This window comes from Gymnogyps californianus, chromosome 12 (genome assembly GCF_018139145.2).
Source record: "Gymnogyps californianus isolate 813 chromosome 12, ASM1813914v2, whole genome shotgun sequence".
Taxonomy (NCBI): domain Eukaryota; kingdom Metazoa; phylum Chordata; class Aves; order Accipitriformes; family Cathartidae; genus Gymnogyps; species Gymnogyps californianus.
Genome location: NC_059482.1, coordinates 13,780,831 through 13,804,245, shown reverse-complemented (window position 1 = coordinate 13,804,245; position 23,415 = coordinate 13,780,831). Strand labels below are relative to the sequence as shown.

General features: G+C 41.3%; 1 protein-coding gene across 1 annotated transcript in view; it reads left to right on the top strand.

Annotated features, from left to right (window-relative positions):
* Positions 1-9,314: 9,314 nt before the first annotated feature.
* The window catches only part of URI1 (URI1 prefoldin like chaperone), a 42,906-nt gene continuing 28,805 nt past the window's right edge, over positions 9,315-23,415 (top strand). Inside the window, exons 1-2 of the mRNA XM_050903998.1 lie at positions 9,315-9,666; positions 21,750-21,784. Of these exons, the coding sequence (XP_050759955.1) occupies positions 9,595-9,666; positions 21,750-21,784 (107 nt within the window). The 5' untranslated portion in view covers positions 9,315-9,594. The remainder of the gene's footprint in view (positions 9,667-21,749; positions 21,785-23,415) is intronic.

The following is a 23,415-nucleotide window of genomic DNA, read 5'->3' as shown; positions in this document are numbered from 1 at the left end:
GTGTGATTTATTTCCCTGGCAGTTTATCTAAAAATAAAAATCGGACCCAGATTTCCTCAAAGCCTCCACTTCTCAGCTGTTTCAAAACTGAAAGTTAATAGTGAAAGCTGCTGCCTAACAGTTTTAAATCCCTTTTCCTATGCGAGCCAGGGGTATGCAGCATTAGCAGTTCCTGGGGTGTGCGGGAGCGAGCGAGAGCTCCGAGCATGGCCATCTGCATGGGCTGTTCCTACCTAGCGGTTCTATACTGCTGTGTCTCCACATGCCTTTCGTCTCAGAAAAACACTGCAGAATTGCAGGTGAGGTATCGTGGAGCAAGTCCTCTTCTGTAAGAGTCTCCAACTTGGCTTCTGGATGATAGCAAGGTTAATTAGGAGGCTTGGCTATAAAGAAGGTTTGGAGAAGGGTTTGTTGCTGCTCGGCGTGCTGCTGTTTACGGCTGTGCGATGAATGACACATGCTCCTTCTGAGAGCAGGGAATTGGCAGACGTTTACACCCAAGTTTCCAAGCTATACAGGTCAGGGCAGACCTGGCTGGGCTATAAAGATCCGTGTGCACTCTCTTTTGGGGACATATGGGTTAAAGCAGAGACTCAGAGTAAAAGCCTGACTCTATTGAAATGAGTGGCAAAACTCCCATTCACTCTGGATTGTCAAAATGAACTGTAGAGCCCCCTAAGATTTGTGTTCTGTTAATAATTATTACTTCTACATAAAAGTAAACTTCTATATTTAAAACTTATAACTTGGCAACCACAAAATGCACATGTCTATAATGAATAACCGTGTGAGCCTATTATTCCAGCTCTCCTCCATTCTCATCCCTTCCTATGTTTTACCTGCTATTCATCTGTCTAAATCTTAGACTGTAAGGTCGTCTGGGCAGAGACCATTTTTTCTGCTGGCAGAGCAAAGCACCTCTGTGGCTCTGTTAAATAAGGCAAGTATTTTAAGTCTGGGGAAACAAATGTTCATGCATTTGACAATTTCAGAACATGAATGCAAGTGATCAGGCATGCGTGTCTAGAGATGTGCTTTCTACATACACATATTGTTTCCTTTTAAAGACATCTGCATCTACTGAATTCAGTCCAGAATTTAGCCTAGAAGTTTACCGTTATTATGCCTCAATTCAGCAAAGCGTGACTGTAGGGAAACTTAAAATTAAGTATACATGTAAGTGCTTTGTTGGATGGAGGCCTTTAAGATTTTGTGCATTTGTGCTCTTGTAATTTTAAAATGAAACCTATTATTGAAAGTCTTCAGCTCCTTATTCTGTCACTTCCTCACTTATTTTGATTTAGTGTATATAAATACACGTCTCCTAAATTCTAGATGCTTTTGAAAAAAGCAATTCAAAATACATTGAAATAAAATGTAAAAATAGTATCTGCTCTTCACTGAACTACAATATCCTCTGTTCATCAGCATCACTTTTGTATGTAAACAGCAGCTCCCCTATCATGGCCCCCTCATGTCAAAAACTTGGTTTTTAGCCAAGAGCAAACGTGTCTGCTCCAAAGTTGGGAGTTCTTCATGCACAATCAGCCCTACTTTGCTGCTTGAGAATGGCAAATGTTGCTGCATCTGCCCTTCACTGAGCTACCACCACTGATCAAAAATCTTGTTGAGCGGGTGTTCAGAAGTGCTGTCCTTCCAGTCCTGCCACCATGGGTGGTGATGTTTTGGCTGTTGGTTGGGCTTTCCTTTGGGCTAGCTATAATTTTCCATGCAAATTTTAAACCATGGAGATGCCAGCTCAAGGATGTCTGCTAGCTGTTGCTGTAGCAGAGTGGACCAGGTTTGCATGGTACTTTGAAACAGAAATGAGGTAAGATGGCCAGGCAGCAACTTTCTTGCAATGTAACGCAATAAATGCATGTAAACAGACGTAGATTAAGGCTCATCTTGTAAATTGATACGGTGCCCAGTTCAGGTTGATTAAAATAGTTTGAATGTTTCCAAAACTATTAGTCAACTAGATCAATTACATTTGATATGCCAAAGGATGTGGAAATACCTATTTATCTTTTGCATAGAAGGAGTCTAATCAATCTTAATTTGTTGTGTTGTATAAAATCAGATCTATTTGTACACGTGTCCTGAAAACACAGATGGCATCTTTGGAAGCATTCTCCTCTTTGGGGCCCGTGACTGCTAGCCTAAATGGCTGGGGTCATCTCACTGAGGTTTGCTCAAATATTTGTAGTTTACATCATTCCACACGAAATATGCACTTAAAGTCTTTTTTTTTTCCTCTAAATGATGATAAACATCTAGTGGAAATCTTCACGCGTCAGAAAATACAAAGCTAACTGACTTTGTTACATTTTCTTTGCTAAAGATGCTGTGTGAATTCAACAGTGGTAAAAAGTGCTGGATTTACACCACTGAGCCTAGAGACCTCCATTTTAAGTGCCACCTGCAGTTGTGGTTTGAGATGAGGTTTGCTCTCCTAGAAGTTATAATGAGACCACCCAGCCCCGATTACATATGCCATGGATTAGAATTCAGATGGTAATGATTTCTCACTATTACCAAGGCCAGATTTAATCTGGTGATGCAAAAAAGAGTACAAATTGTGCTACGAGTCTCCTCAGCCTAAAGCCTCTAGAGAAACTCTTTCTTAGACAAGTCATCTGAATTTTTCTTCCTTGAGGAGAGCCCATGATCATGTAAGTACTTCCACTGAAGCCATGAGGACTGTCTCAGTAATTGGGATTACATGCTTAAGAAAGGGCACGCAGGAGTGAATCGTAATATGCTGCAGCAGAAGTAGAGGACAGTGGTTTCTGGCTTCCTTCAGTTTGTCATAGTCCTATCCCAGTTGTTTTCTTAAAAATTAATGTAATGCTCAATATCATTTGGAATTTTACTGAGAGGAATTAAGCAAAACTGGTAGGATATCACAAAACCAAACATGTCTTTAGCAACAAAATGCAGCGTTTTGTTTGATGTTTATTCTATTCTAAAAGAAAAGGTGAAATGAAAGGGAAGCTGGATGATAGGGAAACAGGTTTAAGCTTGTCAGGGAAATGCCCTGTTTTCATATGAGTACATTTGTTAAAGTGTATAAATAAGTATATGTAAATAGTTCCCTGAAGTGAATAAGAAATACAATTAAAAGGATAGACAAAGTTATTAATTGAAAGTAAAGATAAACCCAACCTTTGTAGTTACAAGCTTTACTTCAGCCTCAAACTCGGGTAAAAAGTTTGGGAAGAAATTTACGGCTGCCATGCTGGCTTGCTGCAGTGTAGAGAAGAGAATCCACTTACTCGGGAGAAATGCCACTTTATCACTTTGAAACAAGACAGTGTGAAACGTGCAATTAGCAGGCACACCTCCTTTTGGGCCTTCAAACTGGAAACCAAAGGAACAGCTTTCTGAGAGTTTAACAGTGTCAAACTGGCTGTCTCTGCTACAGCAAAAAATAATGGTGTGTAACCTGCTCTTGATCAATAATTAGCAGAAAAACATAACTAGTAACAGAGTATTTAACAGGGCCACTTCTGGTTGAGAATTTTTCATGGGTCTGATCCAGGTGGCTCATGCCTGGACCTGACACACGACCTGTATTAAACACACTGTCATGGGCCAAAGTCTGACAGCCTTATTTTAGCCTGCGAAAGTGAAATGCAGACCTTCGCACAGATTTTATGTACTACCAGCTTTGGTTTGTGTGTGCAGGCTGTGTGCATGTTTGCTGGTTCCTATGTTGAAGGGAGTTTGTGTGTCCAAACACTAGAAAAGAAGTTATGCATTTGCAGTGGGGAAGACCTCTAAATCTGTTCCCTGGGTCTGTATAAGGACTGCTCTCGCTCTGCCACCCTCCTCATCACCTTAGCAAATGAGTACAGGAGTAAATAGTTTGGGAGAAAGACATCCTTAATGTCACAATCTTCTCTTTAATGGAAGTGTGAATTTGGTACTGTCTGTTTAACAAGCTAAAAGAACAAATTTCATAGTATCCCTCATAAAAACCTCAGAACTTGATTCTCCTTTCACTAATGCAGGTATAAATCACCACTGAAGTCAACAGAGTTATACCAGCTTTAATTCTGGGACATATGAGAGGAGATTGAGGCCCTTAAGGTATTCAGCTCTCTAGGCTACCTTTACTAATACACTGCCATGATCAGAAAGCTCTCCTCCTTTACAGAGAAAAGATGAGGGGGAAAAAGCAAAGTGACACTAATCTTTTCTGAGTCAGGCTTTCCTCTTGGGTGTGACTACATGCAGAAAAGCTGGGATTTCCAGGTGATACTAATCAAAGATGGCAGAAGCAACTACAAAGCGTACAAATAAAGCATCCAAGTTTCATGTATTAAACCAACCAGGACAGCGCTTACAGTATAAAAGCTAGGATACAGTCAGCTGTATTGCTGTGAGGGGCCTGGAGCTTTATTGCATGATAGTAGCATAAAAATAAATTATGCTATTATTATTAGCAAACACACAATAAGATTAAAGCATAATGTGCACTAATAGTTGACTATCTTGCCTTCCAAAGATACCATGTATTTTACATAGATGCCTTTTGGATCAGGAAGTAGAATTTCTATAGACGGTCCTACCAGAAAGCTTATAGTCTGTCCTAGCTTTTCTTAAATAGGTGCTCCCAGATATGCGTGGTAATGTGTATAGGTGTGTGCATATGTATGGGTAACTTCTGACTATTTTCTGTATCTTGACTGAGTCCAATATGCAAATTCAGGCTCCTCTTCATCACTACCACTGTAGAAATGCAACATACTGTATTGATGGACTTTAAGGTCCAGTAGCTTCAACCTTAATGTAACAGAAAATCAGCCCCCTTGTTCTTCCTGCAGAGGAGAAACAAATGAACATCAACCTACTTAATACATGGTCCTGCTGAAAAACTGAACCTGAGGGCGCATCAGTTTGATAGTTCTCAGATATCACAGTGTTAAACATGGATAGTTGGGTGGATGGATGGCAAGGGAGAGGATAAATTGGTGACACTGAGCAAATAAATACTTAGCTGTCACCAAGTGCCCCTAAAACTACATTTTAAGCATGAGTTAAGGTGTTTAAGTATGAAACAGAGAAATGAGTAGCATGTTGGTCAGGCTTCATCCCTGAAGCCTCTTATCTTTAATGAGAAAAGGTGGGAGAGAGGAACATGCGAAGGTCAGTATCATGTGCTGATGTTTCGGACCAACAACCATTTAAAAACCTTACTCATTCTATGCCTGGACAATGAAAGGTGTCTAGTAGTTTGGCTCCATTGTCATCATCCAAACACAAAAAATACTGGCTGTTTCAGACCGATTAGACTGAAGGAGATGCAGGCTTTGACAATGGTTCTGCAAGCATTGCATAGCTTCACTCTGAGTAGTTCCACTGAGCCCAGGGGGACTGGGTCTTGTTCAAGATTTACCTATGGAGGGAGACTCATGGCCATCATTTTTTGCAAGAGGAAGCTCCAACAGGACATATCTGCAATCTTAACAGTATTCATTAGAGAAGTTAATAGTGGTCTTGTTCAGAATAAAACTTCTGGATAGGAGAAAATTCAATTATTGCTGGTGGAGTGGAGACAGTTATTCTTAAATATTTGCTGGTGCACTTACCCTTCTGGCAAGTCCCAGCAATAAAGGCTTTTAATCTTTAAAAGGAACTTAAGAGAGTTGCTAAAAGTTCAAAATGAGCATGCATGGTGAGTGTTACAGCCAGAATCATATATAATTCTAAGATAGACCTTGTCTTATAGCATTTTGATTATGAGTTAGCTTTAACATGAACATTTTTTTGTTCTAACTGCACAATATCTTTCATAAACTGTCCATTAGAATTAGTGCTATGCCTTGATTCAAGTCTTGTAGTCAGACATGTAGAAGGCAGGTTGTCTACAACCACAGTGATGTACTATGTTGTAACAGTTGTGGTTAAAAAAAAAAAAGCCACCTGAAAACAGAGTCGGATCCAAGAAAAAACCCAACAGTTCTAGCATGTCCATTTCATGCCAGAAGACTGAGTATGAAATTTTCCTAGAGCAGATCAGGGAGTCTGCTGTTGGCCTGGGAAGTTCATTCACTAGTCATGTTATCAGACTGCCTCCATCTGCTGACAACAGAGGTGGTCTTCGTAGGTCGTGTCTTGTTTGCCAAAGATGCGTTCCTCTTGCGGGAGGTCTGTCTCAGGATAACTTATTCTCCAGCTTGGTAATGATGAGCTCCTTTTTGTCACTTTTCCCCGGTACCCGTTTTCCAGCCAATACAAATGCAACTGTTGTTCTTTGCGTAGCTCTGCACGTACGTGCACACACACGTGAGCTCCAAGGATGACTGGGTTCTTAACCCTCTTGTCCTCATCCATGACTTCTTGTTGCAATCCATGTTTTTAGACCTAAGTTTCTGGTCTTGTAAAACAGAGGTGTCACGGTTTCATCTTTGTTTCTCTCAGCAGAAAGACTGGCTGGGGCATTTGCCCCCATCTGTCTCCTCTTTCTGTCCTCTCCTCGTTTTCCTCTTCCGTTGTGCCCGCTCTCTTTGTGGAGTGGTGGTGAACAACATTTAATGAGCATGGGGGAAGGCAGAGACTTCTTTGCGAAAGAAGAATGTCTTTTGACCCAGAGCCCTGGTGTGAGGTTCTCTGCTGCAAACTTAACTTGACCTCTCCAAAACTTTGCTTCTAATCCTCTGCTCTCACAGGTAGAGCTGACCCGTTTATACCAAAACCAAAAATATGACGCAGATTTCTCATTCTCAAAAGCTTATCCAATCTAGCTAGCTTGGGTTCTGGCAGGAGCTCTGCCAGCAGCCACATCTTCGGCTACAGTATAGGCATATCTTCTGACTGCTAAGCCATCCACTTGGAAGAGAACATGTAAGCTTTGCTTATTTGCCTTTCCCTCACTTAATTACAGAGAGTTCTTCAGAGTTTTCCCCAAGGTTTTATGAAAATCATCTGGTAAAGCATCTAAAAGATTTAATGTAGTAAACAAGTAAACAAAAATCTGCAGCTTAGAAGGCCAAATTTCAATTTGATTTATATTCCATAGAGTTTCACTGTTGACAATGGTTTCGTACAGGTTATAAGTGCAAAAGAATGTGACCCAGAGACAGGCTTCGTGCTCCTCTTTGGCAAATGCTGTCTCCCATCTGTTTGTCACTATTAGAACATTTCTTCATTGGCAGATGAAAAACAAAATGTACAAAGGGATCCAGTAAACTATTCCATACTATCGTCAGTACAACCAAACGCACACAGTCATTACTCTGATAATGATGTAGCCTCTTATTTTGGCCAACTGTCAGAAGTCTTCAACGCAATACATTTAGTGACTAAATTACGTAGTAGTGGCACGTGAAATGGTGAAGTCTTTGGAACAGGAAATGAGAAACGATTGCATACCTTGGCATTCTACTTAGAAAATAGTGTCTTGTGATATAAAATTCCTACTTTGTGGCTCCTCTTGTTAGTTAAGTGCTTCTTTGTTATGTCAGACAAAAAATTAAAATCTTAAATAAGATATATATCTTTATGTTGTGCATCTAGCTTGTCCTCCAATTGAGTTGAGATGAAATGGGATCAGACTAGAGCATTTAAAAATGACCTGTATCTGTAGTATCTCCTCTGTGAGCCCTGTTAACTGGAGAAAAGTTTAGAAGAGGTTCTAAGCAGGCTGAAAGGGAGTTACTTACTATGAGTGCTTACAAGGATCACAAGATTTGTATAACCTATTTAAACTTGAGATTTTTTTTTGCTGGTAAGCTGTTTTCCGATGACAATATATAGATGTCTCTTGTCCATTCAGAATCCCTTGGTGACAAATACGTGCCAGCAATTTCAGCTAACTTTCAATTATTCTTGAAGATTATGGATGTAGTTATTTCATAAACCAAACTACCCAGCTGCAGTTGCAAATTTTTATTTGCAATATTGGAAGCTGTATTAAAGTCTGGCTAAAAGCTAACTTCCAGCTTGAGTAACCATGCTTTGAAAATTGTTTCTAAATTCCTCATCTGTAGAGCTTTAACAAGCTCTTTAAGGGGGATGGGAACCTGGATTTAGAGAAGTGCACAGCACATACTATGTCATGGATACAACGCAAACAGTTGTTTTGTGGTGCATACAGGGTTAGTTCTGCTCATGGAAAGGAAGTGTTGTTTCTTTTGCAGAAGGAAACCTCTGATCTAAACGTAGGGAAGATACACCTTTGTACCTCCATCTTACGACATGCCTGCCAGTGCCTGTGCGGGAGACAATATAAGGCCCTCTGCTCCGCTGGCAAATATATATGCTGGGCATTCACAAACCCCTGTTCACTCAAGGGAAAGGTGCAGCAGTAAACACAAGGTCTATCTATAACTGAACCCACGCATGTGGTGTTCAGTGTGTGGAAGTTAAAATACACCTGCTAGAGTTGCAGCAGCCAATCAAGCACCATGTGAGGTTACTCAGGTCTTCAGCAGTGCTGTGATCTGGCATGCTGCTAAAGTATGGCTCCATTCCATTACCAACATGTTACTTTGGACGTGTCTAATGCCATTCACGAAATTAGCTAATGAATTTACTGCACATAAATTACCCTGTGGTACTCCAAGAGTGGCTGGCTGCCACTCGCTTCCCATGCAGTAACTTTTCCATGTAGGCAAGCCTGAGTGCTGCTCTAAGTGATTTCAGTGACTACAAATATTTTGCAATCCTTCAGGTCATCGCGACCTACTGTTTATTCGCTGTCAGACGTCCTGGCAACATGAGCCCTACAGAGCAGGCATTCTGAGATCAGTTGTTGTGCCATCACCTCCCTGATACAGAAGCCATACGGTTCTGTGTTTATGCACATCTAGGACTACTGTAGGCCGATCAAAACACTTCACAGATGACGGTTCCATTTTCTGAACCTAAGGCCTGTGCGCCCCGGGCCTGCGCTCCGACTAAGTGCAGGACCGAGCGCACCCGGGCCGCAGGCGCCAGGGAGCCCGAGCGCCCAGCCCGGGCCCCGCGCGGGGGCGGCGGGCTGAGGCACAGGCACAGGCCGTGCCCCGGGGGAGGCCGCCGATCGCCCCCGGGGGGTTGCCCGACCCGGTCGCGGGGGCCGGGAGGCAGCGGCCGTGCCCCCCCCCCCGCCCCTAGCCCTCCGCGGCGGCGGGGGGAGCCGTCGGGGCCGTCGGCGGCGCCGGGCCGGGCAGGGGGTGGGGAGCGCCCGCCTCTCGCGGCTCGCAGCCGGGTGCCTCCCGCGGGCGCGGCGGGCCGCCTGGCGGGCTGGCTGGCTACCCAGAGTGCAGCAGGCAGGCGGCGGCAGGCGGCGGCCGGCACCGAGCTGCCGGCGCTCTCCCGGCCCGCCGGCGCAGCGGGAGCCGGGCCCAGGCGGCGGCGCGGCCCAGAATGCGAGTGTGAGATGCTTTCCCCGGCAGCGGCGCACCGGGCCCAGGCGGCGGCGGCCCCCGCGTGGATGCGGCTCTGGAGCCGGCGCTTCGCCCTCCACAAACATTTCTATAGGACTCATTCGCCCTGCTGAGGAGATCGGCCCGGCCCGGCCCGGCCGCCTCTCCCCCTCGCCGCCCCCTCCGCTCCGCGGAGCGGCTCCCTCAGAGACTGCCGGCCCGGCTCGGCCCGGCGGGCATGGAGGCCCCCGGCGGCGCCTCGCCGCTCAGCCCCGCGCTGGTGGGCCGCCTCCGCCAGGAGCACGAAAAGGTAAAGGCCGCGGCCGCCGCGCCGGGCCGCAGCGTGAGGAGGGGGGCGCGGACGGGGGGGCGCTCGGGGCGGCGGGGGGGGGGGGTTGGGGGGGTGCGGCTCCCCCGGGCCGGTGGGGGTGGGGGGGTGGCCCCTGGTCGGCACGCGCCGGGGCCTGCGTGCGGCGGGCGGGCACGTGACGGCGCTGACGTCACGGTTGGCGGTTGAGGCGGGTCGTGGCGGCCGTCGCTCGCCGGCGGGCCGAGGCCGGGGGGACCCGGAGCACCCCCGGGAGCGGGCCGGGCCGGGCCGGCGCTCCCCCGCCAGCCCGCTACGAGACCGCCTCCACGGGGAGAAGAGGCGCCGGGAGGCGTGCGGCCCGGCACGGGCGGGGCGTGGAGCTCCGTTAGCGTGCCGGCAGCCGTGGTGTTGCCGAAATGCCCTTTAAAACGGCACACGTCAGGCGGCTGACCGGGAGTTAGCAGGAGTGGAAGCCTGCGTGAGCGCTGGGGAGGCACCGGGCCTGCCCTCGCACGGCCTGCGCTCGGCTCTCTGGGTACTTGCCCTAACACGCCTTGCAGACCGTTACAGTTACATAAGCGTAAAGCGTGCATACGCAGCTCGCTCGCTCATAAACGCGTGTTTTTCACCCTCTTTCCGTTTCCCTGTGGTTTTTCCAGTTGCGGGGCCAACCACGCACCTTTTTAAAACACGGTCCTGTGGGTAGGCCCCGTGCAAGGCCCAGTGGGTGTCTCTGAACTGGGTCATCTCATGGGCCAACTTGAAGAGCAGGTGTATCAAAAATTAATTGTTCATGATTTGCCTTAAAAAACTGATTACCTTTGAAATGGGTATGAAAGAGCCAAACTCCTTTGCAGAAATGATTCCTGAGAGTTCAGAGGCTGGTTCCAGATGTGGCCGTAGTACAAAACTGGAGATACCTTTTTGTGCAGATGACACTCATGATCCAAGGCGAGCAGGCCCTGCTAATTTAACAAGTGTGGTTTTGGGCTTGTAGGTCCCAGCCTTGCAGTGAGCTCTGTGTGGGTGCAGGAGTCACTGTGGAACTCGTGGTCGTGTTTCGTGTATTATTGGCACAAGTACGTTTGCCCAGGCTGCATGCCTTTCAATTTTTCTGCTCGTTTTTCTCATATGGTTAAAATTTTTTAAAGGTGCTTCTAAGATGCACATTAGAGCTCCTCAGTTATAACGGAGGACTTTACGTTCAGCGTGTATGGCTTTGTCACACGCTGGTTTAGTTAAGGGTAAGAAAACTGAGTAACGTGTACGTGGTGTAAAAAATGTGCCTTGTTTGGAATACTGTGTGCAAAAATGTGTCTACTTTTGAATAGCACACTACATCATTACTAAAAGATCTACGTAACCAACTGACCATTAATGTGGATGAACAGTAAGAGGATCTGCTGGAATACTCTGTGTCGTCCATTCTGCACGGATAGTAACTCATTACACCAATAACTGGTGATAGTAACTCGTCTGCTTGGGCTCCTTCAGTTAATTTTCAAGGTGGTGGAATTTGGTGAAGAATAATTTCTCTGGTACATTAGCATCAGTCAGGCCTAATGTGTAAGCGGATGTCTGTCGTAACCACATAGAATTATTCCTAGTATATGGTAAGACCCCTCTGTAAGCAAGTTTAAGACTCTTCTTAAACAGATCTGCTCCAGTGGAAAAGAGGCCCAGGAGACCATTAATTAAGCCTCTGTTAGGCTGATGTACCAAAATTATATTTTATCATAGGGAAACTTTACATAATTTCTGCAAATTGGCTAAAAAAAATTGAACACTTCAGCTTCAATATGAAATTATACTAAAGAACTACATATCTTGGTTACAATGGAGTGTCATGATGAAGATATAGTAGACTTTCTCTCTATGCAATGAATATATATAATTGGATTACAACAGTATTTTCAGTTACGAAAATATGGTATTTTAAGATGGAGGAGGTCTTTTCGTTTCAGCTGCCTCTTTCAGAGATTCATATTTTTCTCACAGAATTACTGAAGTTGAAAGCTCATGTTTTGGTCTTAGCACAAAGATGAGGGAGAATTAGTTATCCAGTACTTCGGTAAACTAGTAATCATAGCATGAGTGTCATAACAAATAGTAAAGTTATTTAGCCAGAACTATATCTATATATACTGGCATTTAAGCAAGCACATACATTTCTTTTAATTACTGTGATGTTGTGCTGTCCCGGTGACGCTTGATTAAGTATAAAGAAACCTATTTATTCCCATTAGTCTGAAGGCAACCTTTAGTGTAATAGTGAAATACAACATTATCTGTCTGCAGAATTAAAGATACTTGAATCACGGGTGATTATTTTAACATCCGGGCCATTGTACAACCCTGGTTCAGCTACAAGTTCGAGCTTTTAAGTGCTAAAGAGCTGCTCTGGAGAACACGTGAACTGAGGCTTCCTTCCTGTTTAAAAATATTAAAAGAACAGGATGTTCATGACTTTCTATCTTTAATCTGATTGAGGCTGCAACTTCCAGGTTTAGGACCCCTGGTGAAAAGTAATTTTAATTCTTGTTTAGGACTGCTTGCCTGTTGGACAGATTTCATCTTGTTAATTTGTAGTGATAGTAAGACCAAACTGTTAAAAGCAATTTTCAGTGCTCCCACTAAAGGCACTTTGTATAAAAACATGACGTAGAATGTGTATCTTGGGGATAAATTATAGAAGAATATCTAGTAATTTTCATGATAAAGACCATCATTGGAAGCACAGTGCCTGCGTAAAGTTTTGAATATTTCTGTAAGAAGGATATAATGTATGTATCATGCATTACTTGCAAAAGCAATATATGTTAGCTGAACTGCGTTAAATCTATTGCAAGTTAGTACAGGAATTATAAAATGAATATTTAAATAGGTAGATTCGCATGCTATAGAGCCTGCGTTTAAACATAATATTTGATATACATTTATTCCTACAATCAAATGGCTTGGGATTACTACCTGATAGGAAGTTGACAAGTCGGATCTGTATGATTTGGTAAGACTTGTGTAGACAGTGAATTTACAGTGGGCTGATACGTTCTATAGTTTCTGAGCAAAGCAATGAAGATACGCGTAATGGGAGACATTACAGAACCAATTAGACGCAAGAGACATTTGTAGAGTGCAAACACAGGCATGGAGAATCTAAAGGATTCCAGTATTAGCTAGCAATATGTTGGTTTTTTTTTTTTTGTATTGCACTGACAAAACCACATTTTTTTATTTTCCTTTTAGGAAAATTAGGACAAGGAAGTGACTCTCCTGTCACTTGTCATGACAACAAAGCACAATTAGATTTAGTGCAGCTATTACCGTAAATTATTGGCCACCGTGTATTATGACATATTCTTAATTTTTATGAATTTAAATGGTGGAGCTGTATGATTTTTGATTTCCAAATTGTTTTCAAGATCCTAGGTACTTGCAGTTTTTTAACAGTTGTAGATGGGTTATGGGGAAACAAATCACAGAATCCTAAACTTACATTCGTTTAAATTGTTTTCTCTTCTTATATGAATTACTTCTGGGGCTGGCTGCTTCTGTTTAAGTCTTTTTCAAGTAATATCTGTGCTATGAAATCAGCAACTTGGCAGTTTTAAAGCTGTTCCTGCAGCCTGAAAAAGAGCAGCGAGACTGGGTAGGGTCTTGTACACTTCATGCTGCTGTGGGAGCCACTGGAAGTCTGGAACCGCTTGTCTGCGGACTCAGTAGATGAGATTCAGTGCGCTTTCCAGTTCAGTGTCTCCCAGGGCATAGCACTTTTTCCAGCCTATGTCCAAGTTAACAGAATCTACAGAAAGCCTGGGTACGAGACACCAATGCAGTAGGACTTCATTTTGCATGACAACTGCTTGAGAAAAGTTAACAGAGTGTCTGAAGCTTCATTTGCCATGTTCCTTTTTAAAAGGTACCTGAACAGTTACCTCTTCAGAAACTTGTGATGACATCCACTCCACCCTGTCCAGTGCTTTTCTGTAATGGTGGGTTCCAATAATGTTTTCTCATGTGCTGCTTTCAAGTAAAAGGGCTAATTCAGTCATTGTCTGGAAGCTTTCAATGTAATACTTACTGTTCCTCTAGTGTTAATTGATCATCACTTTTAGTTTTTGTAGTCAATGTTTGTCTATGTTCTTACTGGTATGAATTAAATACCCGCTATTTTATATAGTGTCAAGAATTGTGAAATAAAATAACAGATCTTAAATAGTTTTTTTTTTAATGGTAATTAAAGTCAAACTATGCACAAAAGAGTTTGAAGAGCGTTGCCTTTATTCTGGAGTGGGCAAGTCTGTTATGTGTCCTGCCTCATTGGTAATTAAAATGTGTAGATGAGATTATATCCACAAAATTTAAATGTACTAAATTGTGCTGCTCCTATAGCTGTCTACAGATTCTGTGAGTAGATGCAGTGACCAGGGTACTGTTTGGGAATCATCTTTAGTATCTCTAGCATCTTTGCAGGTCTCCATTCCGGAAGTTACGCTCATAACCTGTCTTCTCAGATTGACTTGGGTACCCCTTACCTCATTTATTTCTTTCATCCTTTGAGATTGTGAAATTGTATTTTGTTTGAATCTGAAGCTCCAGTCTTGCAGATGGATATGCTAGCTTGGAGCTTGCCATCTTGAGGCCCTCAGAGCAGCAACTGCACTAAGACTTCATTTTTTTGTAGTGGGGCATTAGGACACTGGGCTGCACTGTGCAGTTACTGGTTTTGTGGTTCCTCTTGTCTGTTAGCATAGGCTGCAATTTCACTGTCATAAAAAGGGTGAATCTCTCCACTGCTTTTGTACTAACACTTGTGATGAGACTGCTGTGGGGTAGGAGGAATCCAGTAACGCATGCCAAAATGGTTGTGTCAGATGCCAGCACGAATGTGGCGGGGGAAATGCAGAGCCAGCGATGGGTGAAACTGGACTGGCCCTTGGTATGAGCTGTGGCCATGCTCATACCAAGTTAGAGCAGTTGTGAGCAACAGTCTCAGTCACTTGTTCAAAAATTTCGTTAATGATCACGTGAGTTATCCAGGAAGGAGATGACTGTAATTTGGTGAACAACTTTTTAATCTTAGATTTTTTTTGGTGACTGCTTGTTTCTGCCTTTTAGCAATTTTAGGGTGGCACATTTGTGACACTGCTCAGTGACTGGGGTTGGGATCCAGCTTAAAACCAAACTTTGTTGTTGACTTTTTTGCTTCTTTTTTCTTCCTGGATTGTTTTTCAGCCAGTGTGGTTCCCTAATGTGCTTGATTGTGCAGCATCGCAAATGTCTGCCAGCAGATTGTGTTGGGGTTGGAAGGATAAGACAGTGGCACTGAGGAGCTGGAGACAGGGAGGGATGATGACTAGTTTACTCAGGACAGTGGCTGAATGTTGAACCACAGCCTGAAGGTATGTCTGTGAGGCAGGTGCCATGGCTCATGTCAATTTTAAGCTAGTTAACTCAGGTATTGCTAGCAGCATAGTTGTTGCACCATAGACTACATCGAAGCTTGCAAAACCTGCTTGAGATGTTTGGTAAGTTAGATCATAGGAGTTCTATGCTTATGTTGGTCTGCTGCTGTCTTGGTACCTGAGCTAGCTTGGATATGGTATAGCCACATGAATATGTTTACCTGAAGTAAGCTAAAATACTAAGTTACGAGTTCCTTAGCTCTGTCTCAAGATGAAGTTATGTGGCATGGATACTGACCTACTACCAGGGAAGGACGAGGCCTTACTCCGGTTTGTTCCTCGCTTGCACCAGTTCAGTTGCTTCAGAGCTAAACTCACTCACTTAGTGGAAAACATCCTGCTGTCTTTGGGATTTTTGCTGGGTTTGTGAGTTGAAATGACTCCCAAAGGGGACTGACAACCAGCAAAACAGCATAAAGGTGTCGGGAACTCATGACTGGAAGTGAGGAAGAAGGGTGCTGGCTCGTGTAAGCTGACACTGCCTGCCTGGCTGCCACGCTTACGTGTGCCATGCTTACTGCAAGGTAACTGTAAGTCATTTGTCTACGTGACCTATAACCACAGCAGTGTTCACAACATAAAATAGTCTTGAGAGGGCAGAATTTCCCGGCTGGCAAAGAAAAGATGAGGCATTTTCTGTCTGCTTTATAATTCTTAAATGTTTCAAGTAGAATTTTTAAGCTCCCCAACATCATTTTGGTCAGAACTTAGTTTTTATTTATTGATAAATAATAGTTATGGACTGCTTTTTCGGCAAAACTGAAAGACCCGCTTGTGTGTACACAATTAATATAAAAATAGTAGGTTTTACTTGTTTTCTTGTAGAGAAAGGTAAAAATTGCGGTTATATTTTTAAATCAGATTTTTTCCTTTAGAAAGAAATGTTTGCCATGATTCAGATTTCTTTCAGCCTCTCTTTTCCTTCAGTATTCTTCCCAAGCACATTTCTTCAAAAGGCAAAAGTTTCCACCCAAAGGGGGATTTATGTTAATAATTTGTTGAAATGTAGTGGTTTTGAGTAATATGATTTAATAAATGAATATGAGAGCTCAGAAATGCTTTCTTCCTTTTCCATTAGATCATACAGTGTGCCAACAGACTGAAGAACTTTTAATAGTTTTATTTCATTTTTTGATTGAAAATGGGGCTCTAGGAAAAACAATTGTGCAAATGTTAATTCTGTCTTTCTCCATCAGTGATTGCTGTGTTTTAGGCAAGTACTGTGTAGTTTCCTAGAGGAAAAAATGAAAATTCATTTTAAATGTTTATTTTGCGTGTGGCTTGTTACATCCTTGTTACCAAGAGATGATTAAATATTTGACCACCCATTAGTGTTCTTCTGTAACGTAAAGTCGTATTGTGAACTGGTTATTTCATCGGTAAACTTCTAGGGTTTGGGGGTGCGACAGAGAAATCTCATGCATGAGTTGCGTGGCAGAGTGGGTTTTGATACTGCAAACATTTACAGATGGAGGCAGCTCATGTGCATGTATCAACTGCAGTAAATACTTGAATGTAGAAGGTTAAGCAGTTAAAACTGTGCAGAGTTGGAGTCATCTGAATTAGGTCAGTAGTGGAAATTACCTTGGATTTATCATGAGCATTGCAAACGTGGATCTGCATTTCAGAAAACCAGCATACACTTCCGCTGTAGTTTGTGGAAGATTCGGAACAGCAGAACCAAGGTCGAGACTGAGATATTTACACAGTCCCAAATGGCAGGGACAGTCTCCTGAAGGCAAATCATTGGTTTTAGACTTTATTAGACCCTTACTTTAATTACCACCTCATTACTTGCTCTGCTTCCACAAAAAGTATTCCATACTGTCATTTTCCCTAAGTAACTGGAAATGTGATTGAAAGGGATGTTTAAAGTGAGACTAATTCAAGATTAAATAGTCACAAATTATATTATTGCTACATGTAAACAAATTACTTGCATATCTGATTTTATTCAGATTACTTTTCAAGTGGTAAATAATGCTTTATCACTTATATAGTGCTCTTACATCTTTAGAGTGCTTTTCTCACATTAATTAATCATCATTAAACACTCTGAGGTGGGTAGGTTAATACTATTATCCCCATTTTGCAGATGAAGAAATGTAGGCTGAGAGGTTGTGATTTGCTCAAGGCCAGATAGAAGAAATAGAATCAGAGCTGGGATTAGATCTGTGTCCCTAGCTTCTAATTTCAGAAGACCAGCCAGATTGTGAGCCACAGTTTTGGAGCAAACATCCAAGTATACATGCAGAAACAGCACACGTTTTTGGTTGGCCTCTTAGATGCCTAACTTGCAATTTGTTTAAACGGAAACTTTGCTTTTGTGCCGTGCTGCATATTTCCACGTTCATACCCACAAGTGTGGAAATAGCCTCTCATTCATTAAGGAACTCTTCCTAATCTGATGGGGCATTTTTATTTTCATCATTTTCGTTGAAATTAACTTTCATCTTAAAAATACCAGTTTCTGGTTCTTTAGACTTGAACATGACTGTGTGACTCGGATACAGCAGGTTTAGCATTGGTACCCAAAACTGTCTACAGATGATACCAGTACCAGCTCTGTTGCTTATAATTTTTCACGAACCAAGACATAAATAAAATTCTGACTTGGCAGCTTGCCTTATTGCTGTTCAGAACAGATGAGAGAGAGAAGAATAACCCTCAGTGTGCTAAAACCATCACCTTTGTAGGCAGTGCCTGGCTGCTTAGTAGAGACACACGTGCATGCATGCACTCCACCTCGGAGAACTACCTAAATGAAACAAAATAGTCTTGGACTGGAGAGGAGAGCAGAACTATTTGTGCACCACCTTGATAATCAGAAACACCACAGAGAATTATATTCAGCTGTTAGTAATGGGAGCATGTGCAGAAGCAACAGTTAAGGAAAAATGAGGTGGAAGAAAGAGGTGCCCTTGTATGTGAGGGTGAGGACTGCTGGGGAAAGGTGGTGGGGGGGGTAATGTGGAACAGGTTAGAGACCCATGGGCATGTACAGGTGAGAACCAGCTTTGTGCTCCAGCATCATTCTCACCTGTCTTCATTCCCAAGGAACGTTGCTAGTGATTGCAGTGCCTGGCTGCTGAGTTAGGAGATCTGGCTTCTGTTTCTAGCCCCGTTCCTGACCAGTGTTAATATACTTTAATTCATGGAAAAGTTTTTGAGCTCTTCAGATGGAAGATCCTGGAGAAGGTGGAATATAAATAGCTAGATTGGAAAGAGAGAAAGTGTTGCAGAGAACAGGAGTTTTCTGCCTTCATACGGCTAATGAAGTCTTTGGCTGTATGATAGGAGTTGTTTGGGGGTGATTTGGAGTCACTAGCCTGCAAGCTGCCCTGTGTTCAGATTGGCACGGTGGAACTGGGGAGCACCTGGGAAGTGATCGTAGGTCTAAAGCTGATGATCCTCCTGCTCTGCTGTGACTCTGCTTGTGAAACCTAGAAAGAAGAGATTCCCTAAAAGCAGCAACGTATGCTTCCCTTTAAATAGCTCAGGCTAGTAGTAATGAGAGCAGAACGAATGCGTAATCTTCTGCTTTAACGGTTTGGTTTTTAATCCAGAAGGAATTACACTTTGGGTTACAGGCGCACAGAGGTGTGCTCTGCCAGGACTGTCCAGGGGGGCCGCTCGTGGAGCTCCCAGGTATTGGCTCTGCCTGGTCAGGGGCTCGAGAAGCACTAAATTTTAACAAGTTGCTGTTGGAGGAAAGGAAGGAAACAAGGTATTTGCCCATTTGCTTTCTTTAAGATCATGGAACGTGTTTTCCGACAGTGGATCCTGTTTTAATAACCAGACCCATGATTAGGTAATGTTAAGTTTGCTGCAAGAGTAGTTTAATAAATATTTTAGTATGCAGATAAGCCATTGATAACCGCATGCATTCACAAACTCGTACATTTTTATGTCTAAAAGGGGAGAATTTAGAGTTTATTGATACCAGTTCCACTACGATGTCTTAAAAGTAATGCATAGTTGGTGGCACTAGGTGTCCAGACACATTGAACTAAAATGAACAAACAAACAGGTCATTTATTTTATTTACCCTGAAAGGAATTTTCATTCTTTAATTGTAACTCTAGATATAAATTATGTGTGGAAGATAGACTAATGATTTCCCTGTGTTTGATTAAAGGCAAAGAATCAAAGATTTGTTTATATATTTATCTATTTGTTTCTTTGCTGTGATAAGACCAGTTGTTATCCAAACAGTGGGACTGACCTAATAAAGGACATATGCATAATTGATCTCCATCTGTTTTTCAATATTTATTCTCTCTCTATTTTTTTAATAGAGTTCAGTTCCAGAAGTGCAGCCTGAAACATTTTTAAGGTGGTATATTTTAGCACTTCTGTACAAGGTCTCATTTTATGCTGGCCACTGAAACGAAAAGGTTTGTTGTTGGTTCCACCCTTTAGTATGCCTTCAAGAGAGATTATATCAAAGAAGAAGAATTAAATTAAAATTGATTGGTGTTATTGATTTTTCTTTTCTTTTTTTTTTAAAGGGGATAAAGGGTGATGGAAACAGCATATGCCCCTATGCTGTTTTACTGATGGACTGTTTTTTAAAAACACAAAAAGCATATGTGCCCAATTTACATATTTACTAATTAAAAAAGCTTCCTGGAAGCATTAAGTAGACTATCTTCTGTAACCTTTAACATTGTAGCTAATGGATATAGCCTGGAAATTTTCGTAGAAGGTCCTCTAAATAATGTAAATGATTATGAATATGTAACTAGTTAATATGCAGCTACGAAAGGATTATCATGTAGAGGTTAATGAACATGCTGCTCTTATGGTTTGCAGGGCTTTTCTTTTTGTGCTTTTAGCTCACTTCATGCATGGAAAGTCATGTATTGGGAATGGAAAGCTTCCTGTCTTTTCCATCTTCATCTGTAATGGGGCAATTAAACTGGAACTTTCTTAAAGGATTTCATAAACATTTTTGTATGCTTAATTATGTTGTGTACTTCACAAACACTACCAAATCTGAAAAGAATGAAGGATGTTGATAGAATAGGCTCTGACTCTTCTACTTGTTAGTGGTGGGCTCCATTGTGTGTTAGTATTGTTATCAAACGTTGCTGCGCTGTATGATTTATACCTTTTACGGAAACTTTACTCTTAAAATGGGCTTAATAGTATGAATTGGATTTCTGAATTGATGTCCGGTAGAAGTCTGTATATGTACTCTTAACCTTAAAAGTAGTTAGCTTGCACATTAAGGAAAATATTTGCTAGGCGTTTGATTTATAGGAGTTTAAAGCGAGTAATAAATTTAAACCTGGCTTACGCGGGACGAGCTACCTGGCTGAATCTCCTGATGGATTATGAAATAGTGTAACCACAAATGTAGAGCTGATGCTTTTCATTTAAGTACTTTACTCTTTTTAAAGAATTATTAGCTCACAAAGTAGTCCTATTTTTTTTACTCCTATATGAGTAGAAAGTGCAGGGTCTGAGATCTGTTCTGCAATAGCTGCACATATGCTAACTAAAAAAAAATTGTCTTTCATTCTGTTGTTTGAAAAAAAAGAAGAATTATCTGCTCCAGTGATTTCAGTGGTACTTGAATGTATGTTATTGTTTTCTCTGCAAATTTTCTCATTAATTGCTTTCAAATGTTAGCATTATTTTGGCTATAGGAAAAACGAAATTTGTAAAAAAAAAAAAAAAAAATCTAGAAAACGCTTATATTGAGAAGATGTCTAGACATATTTAATTGCCTCATGGCTTCATTGCATTTCGTATAATTGAATGAAATTGTTTGTGCTGTATTTTTGGTAACCATTATTCAGAGATCAGAATATGTTTTGAAAGACAAAATCTCCACGTAATTATGGCAGAGAAGGTCACAGGTTTCAGCATCTTGTCTGTATGCTATATCTACATAGTCTAAAAAATACAGTTAAAAAAGAAAAAAAGTATTTCATTTTAACAATGCGCTTTATTTTGTAAATTATATTGGATCTCCTGGGAAAGCCTGTGGCATAAAGAAATAAGTGAAATATTCAGATTAAAACTTTCATTTTTGACACCCAGAAAGAACAGAATGGAAGCCAGCAGCCCATAATGGTGTCAAATATCCTTGTATTTAAACACCACAAAATTAATTTGTGCTTTTTCAAATTAAAACGGACAGTGGAAACATTTGTGGATGTACTGATAAAGGAAAAAATACTTTTGGTGCTGTGGGGTTCATTTGTTTTTGTTTTTTAATGACTGAGTATGGAAGTTACATCGATGTCTTGTTATAATTTATGTTGTTTTCTTATTCTGCAAACATGTAACACTGAAAATAGATCTGCAGATTGCACAAACTACTACTTATCTTATATCGTGTGTCACCTAATAGTTATGGAGCAGGTATTGTACCAAAATATGAATTGAAAAGCTGTAATTTTTTCTGTGGTTATCAGTCTGCATTAGTGTGTGATAAAGTGTGCTGCTTAAGAACTACCATTCACATGCCTTTACACTGACAAATAAAAATGTATATAGAGACACCACCAAATCTGTAAAGCTACTGTTCTCGCTTCTGATGCATTGACATTGCAGCTGTGTGCTTAGCCTTGTTTTTTCATGAGTAGTTATCTGTTTTAATGACAGGTGGTCACTAGCTGCCAAGAAAAAATCCAGCACTGGTAAGTGAAAAATGTTTGATTACATGCCTAAAATACTGATGAGTAACCTAGTTATATTTTAGTAAAGTATTGCCATTTATTCTAATGATAGCCAAATCCTACTAGCACGTTTTGGGGATTATAGTTAACGAGAGCTCAGTATTGTTGCAGTGTACTCTTTTAAAAATGTATATATTTTCCACTGATATCATTACTTTAAATCACAAATACACTCAGCCTTAGTATTTATACTTCTGTTTTAAATACCCAGCTCATTCGTCATTTTCCCCCAAGTAACCTTGTGGGATGAATGCTGAATTTGCCTGATTGGTGAAAAGGTACTCCCAGGGTAGAATTAATTATTCTTGTTTTCTTTCTAACTATGGAGCAAGTAGGGGAATTCTGCTTCTCCCGCCTCCATGTGCTAAAACAATGTGAAAGTAATGTTTCCCTGGTTTTTTCCCCCAGTAAAGTATGTGATAAAGCTTAGTTTGTAATGCTTAGAAAGAAATAGTTTGTTATGTAAAAAAATTATTTCTGGACACTTTTTTCTCTGTTGGCAATCTATGGTTAATAGAAAACATGCTTAGTAAATAATAGTTTTGTATGGCATCTGAGGAAAATGTACATTTAATGGTGAATGAAATCTTATATTATGAGTTACTGTGAGATATAACAGTTGATCTTACAGATATCAAATTACAATATATCCATGCTGTGTTTACCATGATTTTACTGAGAGAACAACAGGAGCTGTCTTGATTATTGTCTGCAGGGTTATTGCAGAATCACAGCAACTGCCCCTTTAGTGGTGAGATTAAACCTTTGGTTATACACCATCAAGCATATAATATTTTAAATTTATTTTAAGAGGCTTTTTCTTCATGCCTGAAAGATCTCCAAGCAAATAATTTATATTTAGTGTGTATCAAATGTTTTTAGTTTAAATGCACATAGGCTGCGAGCACTGGATAAGAGGAAAAAAATCAAGGCAATCTATACACATCATCATATTAAATTCTGACTATTGGCTCGCAAAAATAATCTGAAACTAATATGTTTCATTTATGTTTAAAACTCAGAGACTGCATTAATTTTCAATAAGGGAAATATTATTGAAGTGCCTACTGGTGCTGCTGTGGTGAAGTCAGGCGGAATATCCCCAGCACATGTACTTTCTCAGGAGCTTTGCAGTGTCAATACCAATTTGGTCCCGTGTGAAATTCTGCATGTACATTCTTCACTAAGAGAGAGTATTTTTCAGAAATAAACTAATTGACAGCCTTAAAATTCGAACAGATTTTTAAAAGTTTGGAAAGTTGTGGCAATTATTCCTCTTATAAAAATGGCTGACGTTTGTGGAGTGGGATGGGAGGGTTGGCTGTGGAAGCGGTTGCTCGTGTGTTTGCTTTTATGCAAACTCTGGCCATGGCCCCATGAACTTGGGGGTTTTGGGCACAGAATGTCAAAAGGAAAACCTAACTTACTGATATCTTTTATGTAGAAAAGCAGTTTATACAGCATCCGTACAATCGTTACTTTATAAAAAATTATTTAAAATTTAGTACCCTTATTTAGATCTTGATTGTGCAAGAGCCGAGTGCTCGTTTCAACTGAATAATTTGTTTATATAAGACCTTTTAAGTAGTCAG